The 20,874-nt window shown below is 46.5% G+C and overlaps 1 protein-coding gene across 1 annotated transcript in view; it reads right to left on the reverse strand.

Annotated features, from left to right (window-relative positions):
• Window positions 1-17,672: 17,672 nt before the first annotated feature.
• The window catches only part of CLMN (calmin (calponin-like, transmembrane)), a gene marked incomplete at its 5' end in the record, with an annotated part of 54,788 nt that continues 51,586 nt past the window's right edge, over window positions 17,673-20,874 (reverse strand). The window contains 3 exons of the mRNA XM_012645506.1: window positions 17,673-17,876; window positions 19,823-19,893; window positions 20,526-20,586. Of these exons, the coding sequence (XP_012500960.1) occupies window positions 17,708-17,876; window positions 19,823-19,893; window positions 20,526-20,586 (301 nt within the window). The remainder of the gene's footprint in view (window positions 17,877-19,822; window positions 19,894-20,525; window positions 20,587-20,874) is intronic.

A 20,874-nucleotide genomic window follows, 5' to 3' on the forward strand; every position in this document is an offset into this window, starting at 1 on the left:
GACAATGACTTTTTTTACATAAGTATCTACCATCTTCACACATAAACTTAATAATTCATTAATATCATCTAATTTCCAGTTCATTATTAAAATTTACCCATATGTCTAATAAGCGTCCTTGTGCATGGCATGTTCCACGAATGACTTTTGAATGAATGACCACTTGATATAATAATTTTACAATTATTCATTCAAATCAGGGTCCAAAGTCCATACATTGCATTTGGTTATTATCTCTGATAAGTCTCTTTTGTGCTGTAACATCTCCTCACCCCCACTTTCTAAAATATCATCAGTTTATTAGACCAGACCATTTTTCCAGAACAATATTCCACAATAAGTTTTTAACTTTGGTTGAATTAGGTCCTCAGGAAGCATTCTTTAGGATAGATTTCTAGAATTATCTGGCCGAAAGGCACAAATGTCTCTTTGGCTTTTGCGTCCCACGCTGACAAGCGGAAGTGTTTATCAAGTGTACCACCACCAGTTGGGTATTATCATACTGTGTTCCTCATAGCTTGGTGAACATCAGGTGGCTGGCGTCTGAAATTGTGTGCTAATTTGACGTGTATAAAATCGTATGCAATTTTCAATTTGTTAACTTAAAATGTGTCAAGTAGTACTTTTAACTTACATTTCCTTAATTGCCATCGTCACTCTTGTATTTATTTACGATTCACATTTTCTCTTACATGACTTGGTTGTTCATATCTTCTCACTAGGCAAAGGCTAAACCCTTGGGTGATTCTATGGTAACTTCCTGTTATAATCACAACTCTCTTTCTCTCTCTTTTAAATTCAACTTTTAAATTGAGCACCAAGTACAGAGAGTTCCAATGTACACTCCCTCCCACACACAGCTTCCTCTATTATTAACACCTTGCATTAGTGTGGTACATTTGGTACAATTAATGAACCAGTATTGATACACTATTATTAACTGAAGTCCGTAGTTTACATTGGGATTCATTGTTGTGTTGTACAGTTCTAGGGGTTGTGACAAAGACCTAATGACATGTATCTGCCATTACCATCTCATACAGAATAGTTTCACTGCCCTAAAAACCCTCTGCTGATTCACCCTTCCCCAGGGAACCTTGATAACCACTGATCCTTCTACGGTCTATAGCTTCGCCTTTTCCAGAATGTCATATAGTTGGAATCATACAGTGTGTGTGGCCTTTTCAGACTGCCTTCTTAAACTTCGCAATATGCATTTAAGGTTTCTCCATGTATTTTCTTGGATTGATAGCTCATTTCTTCATATCACTGAATAATATTTCATTGCACAGGTGTTTAGCTATTCCCCTATTAAAAGACATATTGATTGCTTTCAAATGTGGCAATTACGAATAAAGCTGCTATACCCATTCAGGTATAAATTTTTGTGTGGGCTTAAGTTTTCAATTTATTTGGGTAAATGCCAGGAGCGTGATTGTTGGATCATGTGGGGAGAGCACGTGGTGACACCTTCAGAAGTTTGCAAGGTTGAACTCTTGGTGCTGAAGGGGCATCAGAAGGGTGGCCCCGGAGGCTTTCCCTGGGGCTTGGTGGGGCAGGACTGATTTGGGTATTGCTCTCAAATCTCAAGTCTGGTTCTCCACGTCTCCCTGCAATTCAACAATCCCATATCCTTTTATTTATTTATTTAATTTATTTTGAGGGGAATTTATAGCTTTTATAAAAACAGAATAAACAGGCCAGGCGTGGTGGCTCACGCCTGTAATCCTAGAACTCTGGGAGGCTGAGGCGGGCGGATTGTTTGAGCTCAGGAGTTCGAGACCAGCCTGAGCAAGAGCGAGACCCCGTCTCTACTAAAAATAGAAAGAAATTAATTGGACAACTAAAAATATATAGAAAAAACTAGCCGGGCATGGTGGCACATGCCTGTAGTCCCAGCTACTCAGGAGGCTGAGGCAGGAGGATCACTTGAGCCCAGGAGTTTGAGGTTGCTGTGAGCTAGGATGACGCCACTGCACTCTAGCCCGCGCAACACAGTGAGGCTCTGTCTCAAAAAAAAAACAAAAAACCCAGAATAAACAAACAGAAACCGCTAGCATTATAAGTGCCCTACAGATATCCTTTTATTTCTTTTCTGCTTAATTGTCCATAGTCCATTTCTCTTGCTTGGAACTAAGAACCTTGACTGATCAATTTCCTTCACTGGACCAAGAGAAAGCTGAGCCTTCCAGCACTTGTGTTTATAGGACTTTTGCTGCAAAACTGTTTCCGGAATCCAAAATGAAGCAGAAGCCATTGGAGTCTGCATACCATATTGTTTATATCGATGAGCTGACCCAAGGCAAAGCATCAGAGGAACATAACCAAATTACCAAGGACACTGGATTTGGAAGAAGAATCTTCAGCATGAAAATCTCTTAGCATCAGCCCTTCCTCTTAGGCAATAATCAAGACGTACATTGAGTTATTGGGGAAAGGTAGATTTTAGGGACAGAGATCGGGGTTAGAATTTAGACCTTGTTACCTATTCCCTGGGTGCAGCCTTGGACAAGACACATTTCTCAGCCTCCTTTTCTTCATCTATTATATAAAACGGGATGGTAATAATCTACCTTCAGAGTTATCACAAGGATTGAAGGTAAAAATGAACATCAAGGATCTGACAAACTTCTGGTTTACGATAGTTATTTAGTAAGTTGTTATTATTATTAAGTGTCCTATTGGGAAAATAATGAGGTAACCCCATTCCCCAAAAGGAACAAGAAGAGACTGGAGCGGACACTACCAGCTTCCTCCCCACTATTCGCTCTCCCTTTCTTCTTTATCATCAAAGAATATTTCTTTTCCTAGAGGGCAGCAATATTCCTAACTACAGAACTGCACTCCCCAACTTCCCCTGCAGCCCAGGGGTGGCCATGCCCCACAGCGTTGGGCAGCGGGACTTCTTTGAAAGTCTATTGGACTTTCTATTTTATTTTCTCCTTGTGGTTTCCTTCTGCTTTCCTGGCACGGGGATGTTAGACTGGGGTGCAGAAGCCATCTTTTGATCAGAAGAGACGATCGGCGGAAAGCAGAATAGAAGACAGAGGATAAAAGAAATCTGTGACATCGGTGACATGACGGTGCCACTGCCCCTCAGGACCACCTACTTCAATCGCTTGTTGGAGAAAATGAGACCCCGTGCGATGAAGCCAACTGCAGTCGGTGACTGTCACCCCTAACTGATGTAGAGACCACATGTTCCTGGCCCGCGGATTCAGGGACGAACTGGCTTTTAATAATGACTTTAAAATATGAATGATAGAACGTTCAGGGGAGGTGGAGGAAAGCCTAGACTTTTATTCCCTTTATCACACAGAGAGTATAAGCGAAAATCATGTCTTGATAGATTTAGAAAAGCAAATTATTTCCCCACAGCATCTGTGTAATGGGGTATCCATCTCTGGTTTGAGGTGTAAAACACCTGTCTCCTTGGCCCCATTCCACATGCTGTACACAGGAGGACGTTTAGGGATTCCACCCCCTCCCCAATTTGTGTACAGAGCTCCTTGAGTGTTCGAGACGTGGGGAGAAGTCTGATTTGGTTCAGTCCTGTCTGACGAGGTGCCTTGATGATGCTGGAGGATGCAGCTTAGTGAAGCCAGGCATTCACCTGTGTCCAGTGTGACAATGGGGCAAAATCTCCTGCATCTGGAGAAGCCACAGGCCCTACGCAGTGTCTTCCCCTGGCAGGAGTAATTCTTCTAGTGGCAGGCTGGCCTGTTTGTCAGGGCTGTGCTCAGTGAAGGAGGCTCACAGCTGACTGGTTAATGTTGTTTGTGATAAAGCTCCTGTGATTCATTCACCAGCCACTTCCTAGGGCATTTGGTAAGCCCGGCAAGGTGGGGGTGGGCCTGTTCTGGTGTCAGCCACCTCGAGAAAGTGCTGCAGTGAGGGCCCCTCCTCTGTGCCTCCTCCTGCCCATCAACACCATCATAACTATCATCACCACCATTATCATCATCCTTATCATCACCATCACCATCATCATCACCATCATCACCAACATCACTATCATCACCATCATCACCATCAACACCATCACCATCATCATTACCATCATCATCACCATCATCATCATCATCCAATGACCCTCCTTGGTCCAGTTATGCCATCAGTAAAATAAGAAATATCACATTCCTCTATGAACCTTGGAGGTCTATCATCAAAACGAAATTAGACCACGTATTTGCAAGCGCTTCACATCCTTGGAGAGCAAACTGAAAATAATATTAGAAAATAAACTGATGAGCCACGACATGGAATTTTAGATAAGTAGTGACTTTATCCACAATATATAATGAGTAATTATTCTGGTTGCCTTAAAACAAAAGCAAATTATAATTTCCCTTTAGAAGGTAGAAAGTACAGGTGGTTCAAGGAAATGCCACTTAAAATGCAGCCTCTGGGCCGCTGTGGGTCCTCGGGCCTCTACAAGGTAAGTTCAAAAACTGAGAGCAAGCATGGAGTCCCTTCTGGGGATGTTAACGGTGTCATTTTATATACACTGAATCTATTGATAAATATTTGGGATTTGCATTTTTATGTCATTATTAATTTCAATTTTTCAGGTAATTAATTTTTATTGTGTTTTATGAAAGTATCGGTCTGTGACAGACATTGGAAATACTTGTTTTTTTAAGCCCTTCATCTCATATAGTTTGGGTTTAGCGTTTCTCCCTGTGCGCTTTGATTGTATGAAACTCTGTGCCCGGATGGGCAAAGCTCCAGTCCCCGGTGACAGCCAAGCTCCACCTCTGGAGGGAGATGCCCCCCACAGGCATCACCTGAGACCCTCCCAGAATCTCCAGGGACTGCGCTAACACGCCTTAGCAAATAATTTTACACAAAATGGCACCGAAGTGGTGTGAAAGCTAACCTTCCCCACCCCAACACCCCCAGGCCCAAACATACAATTTACCTATACAGATCAGATTAAAAACTGCACCCAGCCTCTGGTTTTTCCTTAGCCTTTAGCCCAGAAGGGCTAGATGACTTCACCAAGGGCTCTCACGTTACTGGCACTAGTGGGCCCCTCTCCACCGTCGTACCAACCCTTCACGCCACGGCACAGCAATTAGGCCTGAGAGGATCGCACTGTGGAGAGGCTGCTGTCTGTCTAGAAAATTCACGGCCATCAGAGACATTTCCAGGGTTATGGATGTGGCACAAAAAAGTCTGCGAATGATGAATATTAGGTGGGAGGGGGGAGGAGTTCTAAGCTTTAAGACTGTTCAGAAGGAAAGAATGATGCTAATCCAGTAACATGAGCATTTGTGCTCGGGTCATTCTTGGGTATTGTTATATACAGTAGATCATTGCAGTCCTCACAGTGGGGTATTGTCATGATTTCCATTTCGCAGTTGAGGGAACTGAGGCTTGGGAAAGTTGGGACTGGTCTGGGGTCCTGAAAGAGAGGACCCATGGGTCAGGGTGCCAAGGAAGCTCTCCCGTCCAGTTTTCTTCCCTCTGGCAGGACGTGGGCCTCAGACCAGGACCCTGGTGGCCACTCTCTACCTGTGGGCCTCTGTGAGCCCTGCCCAGGGCAGCCGGGGACCTCACACGCAGGTCACATTCTCTTGGGGGCCACCTCTGGGGACACAGAAGGAAGATTCCAGTGGCCCCAGGTTCTGCTCACACCGTCTTCATTCATTCTTTCTTTCCAGCCTCTCCAGCTGCCCACCACAAAACTTATTACATGTACAGCCTAGCGCCTGGGAAAGCGCTCGAGAAATGCTAGCTGCCTTCCACATGCATCGCTTTCCTCCAGCTCCGGGGTGAGTTTCTTCAGAGGACAGATTTGATCTCATTCCCATCTCTGTGGCTACCACTTAGCCCCGTGTACCCAGCAGGCCTTCTCTGCAGGTGTGTTTAAGGAACAAGCGACCCATATCTGGCCCAACCTAGACCACCAGGGCTTAAGCAAATGTCATGCAGGCTGCTAGCTGCCTGTCCTAACCCACATCCCTCCTCATTCGTGATTCATTTAGCCAAGTGTTGGGACACAGGACATGTTTCCTTGCCCCACAGCAGCTGCGGTCAGTGGCTTAGCTCGGACAAGGAGGCGAGAGCTGACGTGTGGTCCTTCTGGGAGTCTCCCGAGGCAGGGGCAGTCCATCACCCGCCTCTTCCATTCTGCAGCACAGAATATGGCTACATTGTCTGGATGTACAGTCACCATTTGGACCACAAGGACGACAGTCCAGGGATGTTCTGGCTCCCAGCCAGAAGGGCGCTGGGAGCAGCGGAAAGGACAGGAAAGCTGCCATGCCAAGCCAGGATCGCCTCTCTCTTAAGAAAGGGAAAAATCAAGCTTTCATTGTATCTAACCATTGCTTTTTTTAGGTTTTCTGTCACATGCAGCTGAAATTAATCCTAAATGTTACATCAATTAAATGGAAAGAAAACTGTCACCCCATCTTCCCACCTTGAGCTTTTTATGGCATAACCACCAGATCCAAAATAGGGCTCGTGCCGCCAAGTTGAAGTTCGATTACGCTGCGCTGGTTACAAGCTTTGGGAATCTAAGTGCAGGGGTTATCTTCCTATCACGTCTCCCCTCTCTTTCATGTGGCCAGAGAGCTGGGTGTGCTTTCTCCCTGTATTTTCTCCTCCTCTGCATTCGCGCAGGGCGCAGGCTCTGCACAACGTCCAGGAAGGTTTGAGAAGGGCCTCCCGGCATCTGGATTCAAAACATTAGAAACGCAGGGACAGCAGGATGAGTGGAAGGAAGACCCACCCAGGGGTCGGGTGCAGAGGTGGGAATAGTGAGGGGGAGACCAGTCCTGGGGCTCTGCAGGGTGCTGGCGGGAATGGCCTCACAGTGCCCTGGGAACCTGAGAGCCCAAAACCCACCAGAGGGTCCCAAGCCCCACTCTTGGCACACAGCATGGCAGCTAAGGGGCCGTGGGGCTGCACCCTGCTTGGTGTGGACAGGTGAGCAGTGACCTCTGGGCATTCTCAGTACCATGGGCCCGAGCACCTTTGAGCAGGGAGAGGGAAGGGAGATCCCTAAAGGGGAGCTCAAACTTAACCTGCTCAGATCCCACTCCTCATCTTCCTCCCAAGCTGCTTCCTCCTATTCCTCCACCTCGGCCAGTGGCATCGCTGTCCTTCCCGATGCTCAGGACCCAACCTTGGAGACTTTCTCCACCCTTTCTCATACACCCTGCACCCAATCCATTCGCAAATCCGGAGGGTCTACTTTCAACATACATGTAGAATTCGAACACTGCTCCCCACCTCTGACGCTCCCACTTGGGCCCGTCCCATTGTCATCTCTTTCCTGCACTGTGGGAATGGACTTCTGGCCGACCTGTGCCTGCCCTTGCTCCCCGGAGCCTGTTCTCATCGTGGCGGCCAGAGTTCACCTGCTAAAATGTAAGCTAACCTGTGCTCAAGACCTTCCAGTGGATCCAGCTCACTCCGGGTAAAGGTCAAATCCATACCCATCCTGCAAGGCCCTACCTGTCCTGCCGCCTTTTCGCCTGCAGACCCCCCCCTCCTCCCCCTCTCCCCTCATGCGCCATGGGTTTGCCAAACCAGGCTCTTTCATGTCCCTTAACAACACTAGCCATGATCCGGCCTCAGTGCCTTTGCACCAGCTGCTCTCCTTGCTTAGAAAACCCTTCCTCCAGACACTCCAAGGATTTGTCTCTGCAGCTCTTTCAGGTCGTTAGTCAAATGTCTCCCCCGCAAAGAGCCCTTTCCTGACTACTCTGGTAACATTGCGGCACCTCCCTGTGCACCCTGAATCTGACCTTCCTTCCCTGCTTTCTTATAGCACTTACTAGGATGTACCTGACATACTATATATTTCACCATCTTGTCTGCCTCTCCCCACTAGAATGTGAGTTCTAGGAGGATAAGGATTTTGTTTTGGTTCCTACTATATTCTGGGCAACAAGAACAGTGCCAGGCACCAAGGAGGTGTGCGATAAATATTTGTTGCCCACCTTTTATTTGCTCTACCTCTGTCCCCACTTCACTCGTGCTGCCCCGGGTTGCACCCCTGCACCCCCCAGTGATGCATCATCACGGAAGCTTTGACTAGGCACTGTTTTCTGGGGAGCTCAGGCTGCTAGAGTCACTTACTGTGGGTGACACGGCTAGTAAAAGACAGATCTAAGATTCAGACCCGGGCAGTCTAACTCCAGAGCTGTACAGCTACTGCTGTTATCACTAGTGCTTCTTGGAGCTTCACATACAAAGGCTCAAGGCAAATTAATGCAGTTATAAAAGGGCACATTTCCCACAATCTCTACACCTGTAAACCCAATTGGCTTCCCTTTGACCTGGCAAAAAGCATTATTTTCTGGGACTACTTGTTGGAATGATAGTGCAGTTTCTGGTTGGCAAAAGCACGAACACACATGGAAATAAATATTATCAATGAAATGGTCAGTTCAAGGAATTTATATTCAAAAATTTTCTTAAGAATACATATAATTTTACAAGATCATTCATCATAGCACCAAGCCTAATATTCCTTAATAGAAAACAGTCAAATAACAAATACTCCAGTTAATTTCCCACAGGTATAAATTATGCAAAGCCATTTATATCTTCATTTACAATAATCAATAAATAAGAGTGAACATTCATACAATTTTTTATAAAGATCCCTTTTGTACAAAGCTATAGCTGTGTATATACTAAATAGACAAAATAATCCTTGTACTACAAAATAACATTTCACTTTGTTTCCTCAATAATTCTCTTAGAGCTCTCAGTAAAAATTTTCAGAGTCAATTAAGTCCTGCCATGACATTAAGAAAACATTAAATCTGCTAAATATATCACAGACTCCCCCAAAATAAAACATCTATCCCCATCCAATACAATATGCTCTGAACAAACTCCTGTCTCCAGGTTTCGTACTGTTTTGGGGTGTACAGTAGACAACAACCATTTTTCCATTGTTACTGTTTGTCTTTGGCTGACAGCATCCGCAGCAATACAAGCGATGCAGGCAGCATCTTCTGGCGCAATTTCGAGGGCAAAGTGCAGGTGTCCTCTTCACCACACTCCCCTTCCCTGGGTACCACTCCCACCCCAGGGACATTCTACACAAACATGCTAAGCCTTTGGCTTAAGGGATCCTTTTTGGAATGCAAACAGCTCAGATTATGAGTGGAATTCATTGCCTATTTATTCTGAGTCACTGCTAGGGGAAGGGGAAAAAGGTGGGAGGGTGAGAAGGTCCAGTTGTTCACAGCTATTTGTTCCTGCAGCTGAACTTCTGAGTTTGGAAACAATTCCCTTGGGAAACCGCCTCAGATGCTGGCTTAATTTAAGGAGACCAACTTAGTTCTGGGAGCCCCAGGAGGCAGATCTCCCAGGTTTTACTCCAGACTTTCACCCCAAACCTTTAGCAATCAGACTACTTTCTGTTTTACCAAACTCTTCCCAGAGGCACCTTTCTCAGATGCTAAAGCCAGGACGTACTGCCGTAAGCTTCGGAATTTACTTACATACAGAGGTACATTTATTTTAAGCAAATAGGCCACTTACTGAGATCAACAAATAAAAAACTAACTTGGTAACTTTTGGATTTTTAAACCTAGAAAGGACTTTTTAAAAGAGGTCTTCCAACTTCCAACCCAGAGAGGTAAATGGATTATTCAGGGTGTCCGCAGGTGAGCTAGGATGTGGCTTCCTGATACCCAGCCCAGCACTGGCCTACCTTCGACAATGTCACCTCTCCAGATTACAGGCACTCCCAGAGTTTCCTTTAAATAAGTGTCTGAATCCTTGCTTGACATGTAGGAATACAGGCATCTTGTCAGTGTCCTCTCTCACAGCTTGGTTTTGCAGAGAATATGCCCCTGGTGACTTTTGGTGAGGCTATAAGAAGTGGTAGCTGTTGCAAACAGAATACACCTATCCAATGTATTTTGGTTTTTGTAACAATGCAAAAATCACAACTTTTAAACTTAAAGGAAAAATAATAACCCCTATCTCAGAGACCAATCAATTATGACTTCATCCAAGTAATTCGCGGTCTCCACCCTTGCTGTGTTCAGGCCTTCTCTACTCTGCCTTTTGAAAGAGAAAGCCCAATTTCCTACTCTGGATGTATGTGTTGGAAGTGAAGAGAGGAACAGCTGGGGGCAGGATGTATAGTTCACTGAAGTCACCAAGGAACTGTCTTTGATGTTAGACACTCAGATTTTACTGCTAAAGGCCCTTTAGTGGCAGTCACAGGCTACACCCTGAATTTGGGACTTCCTCAGTCATTTCCACATGAATAAGGAGAGATTTAAGCAGTTTTAATACAGGGTTGAGAGTCAAAGTGTGCAGAAACTTGGGGAGATGGGAGAAGGCTGCAAGGTGGGGGACTGCAATGCGACTCATAGACTTTGTCACCTTCCCAACTCCGAGAATTTCTACCCACAACTTACCAACCAGGCCAAAGTCACCAAGAATCAGAACCATACTAGCGCATAACATTATTTTCCAAGCAGTGAAGTTCAGAGTGCAAATCAATCTTTGAAAATGTGTCCTGTGTCCCCAGGTTTCCTACTTACGCAGCTCTGTGCTATGACCTTGTTATTTTTTTCTGTCTTGTGCTTCAGTTTCCTCTCTGAAGTAAATACCTCCCACAATTGTTGTAAAGGTCACGAGTTAATGAGTATATGATGGCTTAGACTTCCTCTTGCAAAAGGCTTGTGAGTTAGATTTGAGACGGGGCAGCTGGGAAGAGGGTGGTAGACTGGAGAGAGGTTAGAAGCAGCAACAGCAAACCAGCTGTTAGGAGAGGAAGTAAAGTCAGTGCTTGGAGCAGAGGGAAACTGAGAACAAGGGGCTACTGGGCATTCTGTGACATCACAACAGACGTGCAGGGAAGGAACTGTTCATTCAACCAATAAGTGCTGAGCATCTACCTGCTCAGAGAAGTTAAGATGCCAAGATCACCCAAATATCTGGTGGCAGAGCTGGGACTCAAACCTAGATCTGCCTGACTCTTTTCCTGTCCCACAACACCTACCAGAGGAGGAAAGGACTGATTAAAAAACAAAAACAAAAACAAAAGAGTTCAGAATGAAAGAGACCCCTGCGAGATGAAGCTAGACTTGACATCTGAGTGTCGGGAATTTAAACAAGTTAGCAGTGGGCTCAGCGCTGTAGATTGTTGGGCAGAGGCATGGGCATATTTAAAAACAACTTGGTCAAACAGCACAAAACACTGGTTGTCTTTTTCCTGCAGACAAGAATGTTTTCTGGCATGTTGCTGCTACAGTGTTGGCTGGGAGGAACTGCCTGCCTGATGTGTTTTCATCAAGGTTTTCAGAATAAGTTCTAAACACAAATAAGTCAGTCTTCCCGGTATTGCGGGGTTTGGCCATTCCAGAACGGTCAGCTCAGGAACTCTGATCACTTCTGCACACTGTCGGAGAACCAGGAGCTTGGGGTTGCCAGGTCTTTTGCCCCATCCCTGATCAAGCTCACCTCAAGCCCCGTCTCATGAACGACAGTGGAGAAACGACAAGGCCTGGAGGTCACTGTGGGACTCTTAACATCAGAGTGAGGGCTGATGCTCACGTGGAGGCTGAGGACACAGGACGGAAGTGGAAAGTTCAGCGTGCAGCTCGTGCACTGGGCTCCCTTCCAAGAGCTGCTGACTGCTGTTCTTTAAGGAAATGCCTGAAGAGAGAGGCAGAGGCAAGAAGATCTGTCGAGCTCAATGTCCGGCAAAGGGCCTCTTGTGTCTCATTTCTGGCCCTGCCACATTGGCTCACTGTTAAGGGAAAATCTCTGCAGTAATTTTCAGCAAAGAAAGATGGTAATACCCGCGCCAGCTCTCAGCCTTCTACCACCCAACCCAGGTCCTGGACCTTGTCATGAGAGCAGCCCCCTCACCAGCTGGATGGGCCAGAAGAACAACCTGCTTTGTGATGGCAGCTCCAGATGGCCGCCGCAGGCCCAAGACATTAAATCTTCCCCAAACGTGGTGTCAGCAGAGATTATGCAACGTCGGGGAAGGAGCTTTGCAGAGCTTTGTGTGCACTTGTTTCCCGGCAAACCCATCCCCGAGAAGATCCTGAAATGCCACGTTGGCTGGAAAACCCAACGCAGCCCCTTTCTGGGACTCCAGAGAGGGGTGCAGGAGAGTCATTCAGCAGAGATCCCCGATGAAGGAGTCTCTGAGTAGAAAGGAGAGAGGCCATCTCTCAAAACTCCAGTGGGCCTCTGGAGCGCGTCAGGGAGTTAAGAAAACCTGAGCTCACGTGAGAGTTCATGCCTTATGACTGTACTCCAATGACATGACCACCGGAAGAGAAAAGGTCCGTACCAAAGCAGCCACGATTAACTGTGGCATTCGGTAAGACGCATCTCTACTTGCTGGCTCTGACTTTTGTTGGAGAGATTAGCTCCACAACAGATGGTCTGAGTCCTTGGTGGGGAGGAGGGGGAGATTAGCTTCAGGGGTGGAGGCTGTAGTTTCATAGAAAACTTAATTGGGAATGAAGATGGCCATCCTGAGGTCACTAACTAGTACTGTAACTAGTCGCTTCCCCTTTCTAATCTTCAGACCCTCACGTGATCCCTAAGGCTGTCTAACAGTCTATGACTTATGGAGACGACTACGCAGGCAGCCCCCAGCGCCTGTCTTCTCCGCGTCCCCCTCACAAAGAGGGGGCAAGTGCTGCATGGGGAAGGCGGCTGGGGGACTGTGTTGAACCCCAGAAACAGGGGAGCACGTGGCCCTGTGGCTATCCATGAGACAGCGAGCGTGTACTTCTCGGTTACAAGCCCTGGTGGGAGCCCATCTCCCCACAAAGGTCAGGTCTAACCAGGCAGCCCCCAACAACCCTGTAATCGCCAACCACGGTAAGACACAAGCTCCTATGAGGAAATGCTGGCCAAGTTCCAAACACCAATCCACACAGAACCCACCCTATTAGCTCACTGGCAGATACCATTTCTGACTACTTGTTTCCTAAATGAAGTGAGGTGGCAAAGAAAACCTAAAACCATGCAACCACATAGACGGGATCTTGTGGGAGGCAGATCTAAGACCGTTTACTGGGAGGAGGGAGAAAAAGGGAGGATGAGTAACTATTTAATCACGGCACTCAAGCAGCGCTTACGCATGCCCTGCGACCCTCTCCTGCACTTGGCACTTCATGCAGAGGCACTTGGCAGACCCCAGACCCACAGGATGGATGTGGCTATACCCCAGCTGGACACAGGGCACGTTCACAAACAAGTCAACAGAGAGCAGGCCACCTAGGCAACCAGTGGGAAAACTCAAGTAGGACTTACAGATCAATATGGTATATTGAACACATGGGCTCATGTCTTCCCTCATGAAACCACGTGAAAATCAGAGCAAAGGAATGAAAGTTGTACAACCATGAAGACAAAGGGATGGAGAGGAGGTAACAGTAGGCAACAGCTACCAATCTGTCTACGGTAGGAGCAGAAGTGATGGAGCAATAAGCAGGGCAGAGGAATCATGAAGCCACCTGCCCGCAAAGGGGAGGCCCCTGGATGGTCAGCAGAGACAGATGTGGCATCCAGGAAAGGCTTGGGGACGGGGAAAGGTGGGCGAAACACCTGGCTGAAGACCAGGGCATTTGTTTGCTCTCAGGTCCCCTGCCCCTCCCATGCAGCCAGATGAAAACTCTGCTCCTACTCCATGGAGAAATTAAAGAACCTCCAGCTAGGGGACAGTAGGTACAGCAGAGGCAGGAGCAATTTAATGAGAGTCTAAATACTCACTGGTGATGAGACTGCCCGTTCAGCAGTCAGAACTCGAGCACTCAGGTGTATACCAGGGTCTCTGGATACGGCAAAGAGATGCCTGGCTGAGGGGGCATTTGGGAGGTAAAACCCAGCCTTTGCTCTGTTCCTCAAGCCTTGCCCTAGCTCAGGGCTGCATCTGCCCAGAGTAGGGGGCAAAAGATGTCCTCTGCCAGTCAAGCCAAGTGCTCAAGGGTGGCATCTGCCCAGAGGGGTCACGACATTTTTTGAAACTGCACAAAGGCAATGCATAGGCTAGTAGCAGCCCTGTGTATGTCCCTCTTTCCCAGGTGGGAGAATAGTGGAAATACCTCTAAAGAAACAAAATGAGCCCCAGAGAAAAGACCTGGAAATACTGATACGTAGCGTTCTCCAGCGATGAGTCCGGATGCCCACGTGGTGACCCCAGAGAAAAGCCCACCAGCTGACACACATCCCTCTTAAACACGAACAGATCCACAGAATCCCCAGGTATTTGAGGAAAACTTATAACATGAAAGACAGAGACTGAGATCAACCAAGAGAAAGGGAACTTAGAGAAAACAGACGCAACAGAGGGAGTAGAAAAGAACGTCCCCTCAAAACACTCATTAACATCCAGAGAGAGAGAAGATCTTCACCCATGACTCAAGAACAGGACACTGTAAAACAAAAATAACAGAACAAAGACAAAAGGTTTTGTTAATGTGGAAATTAAAAATTCAATAAAATATTCATAGTGGGCAGATAAAACTGAATAATTCTTCCTAAAAGCAGATCAAACACATAAAGAGATGAGAAATAGAAAACATAAAAATATCAGAGATCCAACATTGGAACGATGGGTGATCCACAAAGAAAGAATGTGAATAATTACAAGAAGATTTAACAAATTTCCCACGAGGGCCCAGCACAAGTATAACATCAAGGATACAACACCATCATGACAGTTCAGAACACTAAGAATAAAGAGATGTTAAATGTTTCCAGGGAGGAGGGAAACACCCAAATCACAGATACAGGCATGGGGGTCAGGACGGCATCAGAAATGTCAACCACTATGCTGGGGGTGGGGGAAGGGTCGGCAGAGTAGGGTATTATTTTCCACCTGCAATTCTATGCTCAGCCACTCTTGGGTAAGGGCAGAATAAAGACAGTTTAAGTTATGCAAAAATCTCAAAACTTTCTCAGGAAGTTTCTAAAAAATGTGTCCCCAACACACACCAAAAAAACAAAAACAAACAAACAAAAAAACCCTAAAAAACAGAGAGAGAAAGAGAATAACAAGTCAAGGGGGAAAATCTGCTAAGAAAGAACATGTAACCATAGTACACTACTTGGCTCAGCTACCGTCTTTATATGCCCCAGGTTATGCCAACACTGAATAAAGATGTACCAAATAATGTGATCTAATTATATTAGAAAAACAAAGCGGGGTACAGGTAAGAGCAAAACCCTCATCTACTGTGATAACAAGCCAGTAGATGCTTCTAAATGAATTAAAAATTAAGTATAAACATGTTATATAGAAATGCAAAGGTAAATATCAGAAGAAACAGCTAAGAGTTGAAAGTGGCTACTTCTAGGAAGCGAGACTTAGGAGACTGCTAGTTCTTTTTAAAAGTCTTACAGATTTTTTTAATTAAAATTTTTAACTTTAATTAAAGAAAATTACTAGCAATGGAGTGGTTTGTTCTGCAGACTTCTATATCCACCTTCTATATCCAGCTTCTTCCATATAAGACCATACTCGAATGAGATATTTTTCCTTTAAAAAAAATCCAGTTTACTGCCAACCTGAACCAAATGACTTCTAGGCATCTTGCCAGTATAGATGCTTTAAACAATATTACAAGTTGTAATAGGTGAGAAAAGAAGCCTGCAGAGATTTTTCTGAACAAGGTCTAGACCCGTAAAAATGAAATGATTCACATTTGGGTCAGCTCTTCCCTGGTCCTTTAAGCATCTAATTTAGGAGAGGACTACATGGTGCCCAGGGTTATAAAATATCACACATATAATCTTTATTATCTGTACCTTTGAGCTTCTAATGATGCCAGGGAGCTCATTAATTAGCTCATTTTCCATGGGGTTCTCGGTCTTCCAGATGGAATCACTCCAAGCTCCCAACAGCTTTCAGCTTGGAAGGCTGAAATTCTCTCGGGAAGGAGAGACAGACTATAAATCAGAATGGTTTAGGGGCCAGATCTTGGCTGTCATCGAAACCAATGTGCTATATGCAAATTCTTTTGGCCACGCTGAAATTCTGTAAACTTGAAACCCACTGCTTGAAATGAGCAAGTACTTGGCTTGCTAAGGAAGAAACGTGATTCCTGGGGTAAGAACGATACCAGTATGTAAAATGACAAGCTGTTACCGCAATCAAGGGTATTCCAGAAGGAATAGTGGATGCGCTTGAAGGTGAATAAAACTTCCTCATGGGGGAAATATGAGAACAAAACAAAGGTCAATAACTGGCCTAAAAATTTTGGCTTTGTTTGAACGAGGACATTTTATCTTTTTTTTAGGACATTTGCATGCCCAGAGGAAGTTTCCTACAAGAGGTGATGGCTCTGGACTGGGCATCAGGTAGCCTGTCTACTCCTGGTTGGCTTTGTGACCTTGGTCAATCCACTATGCCTCTCTGGGCTGGGCTAGACAAGATGCTCTTTGAGGCCCCCTCCTGACCAACAGTTTATGATTTTATAAGGGTTGCCTAATCCATGCTTTCTGAGGGGGTGGACGGAGGGGGAAGGAACTGATACAGTCTCCACAGACCTGAGTCTTGGGAGGAGGAAGAGAGTGAAGGGAGAGCCCAGGGCTGAGGGAGGTGGAAGGGTGCGAGAACTCTCTCCTCTTACAACCCCCTGCTCTGCTCTCTCCCGGGTGCCTTCCGGAAAGCCTTTTCAAGAAACCCATTGGGACTGACCAAAAGAGACGCCTGTCGCAGGTGCGCACAAAAGCTTTCTCAGGCGGGAACCTGCCGCCACCATCCAGCTCCAACATCAGTGGGGGCTTATTCCAGCCCGGCCGCTCCTCCTCAAGGTTTTTTGCCCTTGAAGATGTGCACAGATGTCTCAAGAGCGGTCACTGAAGCTAAAGGGCAAAGGGCAAAGTTGGTGGCGGGGGCAGGGCTGGGTGGGGGGTCTCAGGGCTCTCCCCAAGTCAGCCCGAGCTCTGCTCTTACTGGGTTGACTAGCCTGGCCCTTCCCCGCCCCTTTCCTGAACAGGAGGGCTCCATCAGTGGGAAAGGTTTGAAAATCACAGCTCTACCTCAATCCAATCAATGCACAAGTGAATTAAAAATGCACCCCCCCCCGCCGAAAACTAGGGTGCAAAAGATTGTGCTGTGGCTGACAGCACAGTCTTCACCTTCTTCCCCGGATTCTGCCACTCCCCAGAGGTGCCTGCCCAGAGCTGGCAGCTTCCCGCCGCTTGGACCTCTCCCGATGGACGCTGCCAATCGCCGGATTGCAACAGGTGCGTGGACCCCGGCGCCTTCACTCCCTCACCCACTCCTGGGCACTTTTCTTCCCGGTGGGGGCTCAGCCTGGGGTACCCCGCCTCTTTCTCATCACGCAGACCTTCATCTGAGAGGTCAGTCACTCGAGTTCATCCAGGACCTTAAAAACCTGCATGTGGGATGAGCTGAGATCCAGGTTTTGGCTAAACACTAGTGACGATGCTTCCTATCTGACCAAGCAAGGCACGCAAGGACGAAACCCCACCTAAGGATCTGGCTGCACACCTGAGTTTTGAGTACACAGCCAAAGAGAAAAGCATGCTCAGGTCGTACAGAAGAAAAAGGAAACATGAAAAAACAAAACCACAACCACGGCGGGGAAAGGGGTCTAGGTATCCTTGGAGGTCCTCAACTGTCTGCAGAAGTGAGTGCCCCGCCCAGAACCAAAAATAAAATGAAGTAAAAAGAACCCCACCCCTGGTCAGGGTCCTGTCTTTTTTATTATGCAGACGCGCATCAGAGCCTGTTGACATCCAGCTGTGGGAAGAGCAGCAGGCAGTACACCAGGAGCCACAGGAAGAGAATAAAATACATCATGTCCGGCTGCTGCACGAACTGTGTCAGCGAGTCGCTCCGTGGGCTGTGGCTCTCCAGCAGTGTGGCTTCTCCCGAGTTGTTGGCCTTCCTACAGAAGGAAACGGAGGAAAGGCAGTTACGAGCGGGTCCCCAGGAGAGTGGACCCCGCCCAGTGCTACCCCTCCCCCCCATTCTCCACCCTCACCGCCCGCCTGGAGAACTGCCGGCTTCCCAGTGTGGTGTTCAGGGAGGCCCCGCACTGTGTGTGCTGACCCAGGCAGAGGGTCAGGCCATCTGGGTGGCCCGCAGAGCTTTCACACGCACAGCTCATCTCCATGACACTAGGCAGGAGGCGCTGTCAGGCCCATTCCGCAGATGGGAATACTGAGACTCATGGGGCGAGTGACCTGCCCCAAGGCCACGCAATTACTTGGCTAGGGCCAGCACCTGAGCCAGGCCTCCCGGGACACCTTCCTTGACACTACAGTGACCTCAGAGAGTTCGCCGTGACACAGACTTAGACACTGACAGCTCGCTGCCATTTGCTAGGGATGGAGGAGCCTTATGTAAAGGTGGGAGCACTCCCCTCCCTGATAACAGTAAGTTCAAAACAGCCATCGGAAATGAACAAAGACCCTCCTCCCAGTTCTGTTCTGGGCTTTGGAATATTACCTTTAAAATAATTACTAGATTTGATTTTTGTCAGATTTATCGTTCTGCTTTTATTTAACAGGAGGTTGTATTAAAATGACGTTTCTCCTTTGCCTGGGGGACAACAGGGAAGTCCAGAAGGGAGGAGGGGGGAGCAGGGAGGGGCCTCCGCTCCAAGCTGCACATAGACTGGACCGTAAGCCTCTTAGGACAGTTTCAGGGCGTGGGATGGAGATTACCAGAAGCTGAACTATCCCCTGACAGAGTGACGGGTGGGGCCGGATTCCACCTTTCCATCTACAAACGGATTCATATGCAGTACCAGTCAAGGACAGAATCTCTCTCTCTTTTCTAAGACTGTCTGCAGAAAAATTGAAGCTACATTTTTTATTACAAAGGTAATAAACACTCAATATAGAAAACATGGAAAACACGCCTGCATTTCTCAACTTGGCAGGTTCTATTTTCAACATCTCTATTTCATAAGAGCAAAAAGTATTATTTTCTTATGAGCATGTCCAGCCTGGTTGAAAACTTGAATTAATATTTCCATTTTATGGCAGGGGAGGGAAGCTTGTCTTGCCTCTTTTTTATGAGCCAGAGAGGTAGAGTTATAAAGACCACACTCCTGGGCAATATTCAGACAGAAGCTTCCAATTCCAGTAATGTAAACCTTTCTAAGCCAATTCAAATCCGTGGCAAAAAAGTTAAAAAAAAAAACAAAAAAACCAAAACCAAAAAAACATTAAAAATTAAAAGAAATGAAGTGATTCTCTCAGAACTATAGGAGTTCGAGAGATGTGTTCTAAATGGGCAGTTTTATAGTAATTCGGCTACGTTAGAGTAGTCCAGCTAGTTTTCCAACGGTAAGAAATACTTTCATAGACATCCTGGCATGTTTGCATTCCCTCTTCATGTCTGCTCTGATGCCATAAAACTGTAAAATCAGCTCAGTGAGCTTCTGAGTATTGTACCTGCAGTGGCGACACAGAATGAACACGGTTGTCAGGCGCTACAGCACGGTAGGTGCACACAGCATTGCAAGATCACCACCTCTTTTCCCGCCCGGCTCTATCTGTGATAACCACCTCATGCCACTGCGTCATTTACATGCAGCTGCAGGATCTTAACCCAGTCCCAGATCCATCTTTAAACTGACTCAGTTTCTGAGTTGTGCCCCACCCGTCAATATTAATTAATACCTATTTTTCCCTCCCACTCACACTGAATTCACATTCATTTTCTCTGGAACAGGTATTTTCTTGCATTACCCTAAGTTACTCTTGTGGTTATCCACAAAGCACCATTGGACGGTCACCACCCCCGTAAGGTGGGCTGCCAAATTGTAAAAACAATTTTTTTTTCAAATCCCACCAAAACTTGAAGTAGAGCCAAGCAACCAACCTGGTTAATATTCGGTTCCTTCTGTCATCCAGATCTGCTGTGTTCCTCAATTGAGCATAGCTACAATGATCCTACAGTGAAATTTATAAACAAAACCCCGCAACCCCAATTAGTAAAGATGAAATCTCTGAAACAGAAAATAAAATGATTTTAAACACACAAAGCCGAGCACGCCATGCTTTTCTCAATATTGTCAACATCTAGTTCTAAAATCAAACCACTAAATAATACACATTCCTCTACTCCCTCCCCCCACACTTGTGAACGGGAGAGGCCCCCCCACCTACATATACCCTGAATCGGGCCGTGGTGCAGACCACGGGGACCACGGGGGCTTTCGGTCCCACCACGTGTGGGGCTGAGCACTGGGAGTGTAAACTGGACCTCTGTCATGTTGTGCCTGACTCTGGGTGTGATCTTTCTGGGGGTGTGTGCAGGGGCCAAGGGGGGCGTCTGGATGCATTTTTACAACAAAGAGGCCTTTGGGCTTTAAAATGATCACTTTATTCACATCCCTTATTGCCCAAACCGGACATCCGACTGGACTGTGCTTAGCGACAGGGTTTCAATGTGTTTGTCTTCTATCCAAAAGTATAGTTGTTGCACGTCAGTAATTTCAAAGCTCTGGGCTGGGGAGGAGGAAGGATGGAAAGGAATTGATTAGCAGGGGCCGTACGGAAAAAGAAGAAATTCACATACTAACCGATTCCAAAGACCTATTAGTATGTCGTCGAATGTAAATGCTGGAGTCACTGTGACTAGTCCTGAAAAACAAACACACGTTTTGAATTGGTGCCACCCAGAGCTCCCGTGGCTCCGGTGTAAGGTCATCCCCATCCCGAGTCTTCACATGTGGATTTAGGCAAGTGGTGACTTCAGACTCAGGGACAGAACGGAGAAATTTTATCCAACACGCCCACTTTGGTTGAAGTGCGCTTATATTAAAATAGTAGGATGGCTGCTAGAGACACACATTGGGCCCTCGTCTACAAGAGAAAACAAAGTCAGGGTTTTAAACAGATAGCAAGCCACATATTCTTATAAATAGCACA

This window comes from Propithecus coquereli, unplaced genomic scaffold (genome assembly GCF_000956105.1).
Source record: "Propithecus coquereli isolate 6110/MARCELLA unplaced genomic scaffold, Pcoq_1.0 Scaffold2343, whole genome shotgun sequence".
NCBI classification, from domain to species: Eukaryota; Metazoa; Chordata; class Mammalia; order Primates; family Indriidae; genus Propithecus; species Propithecus coquereli.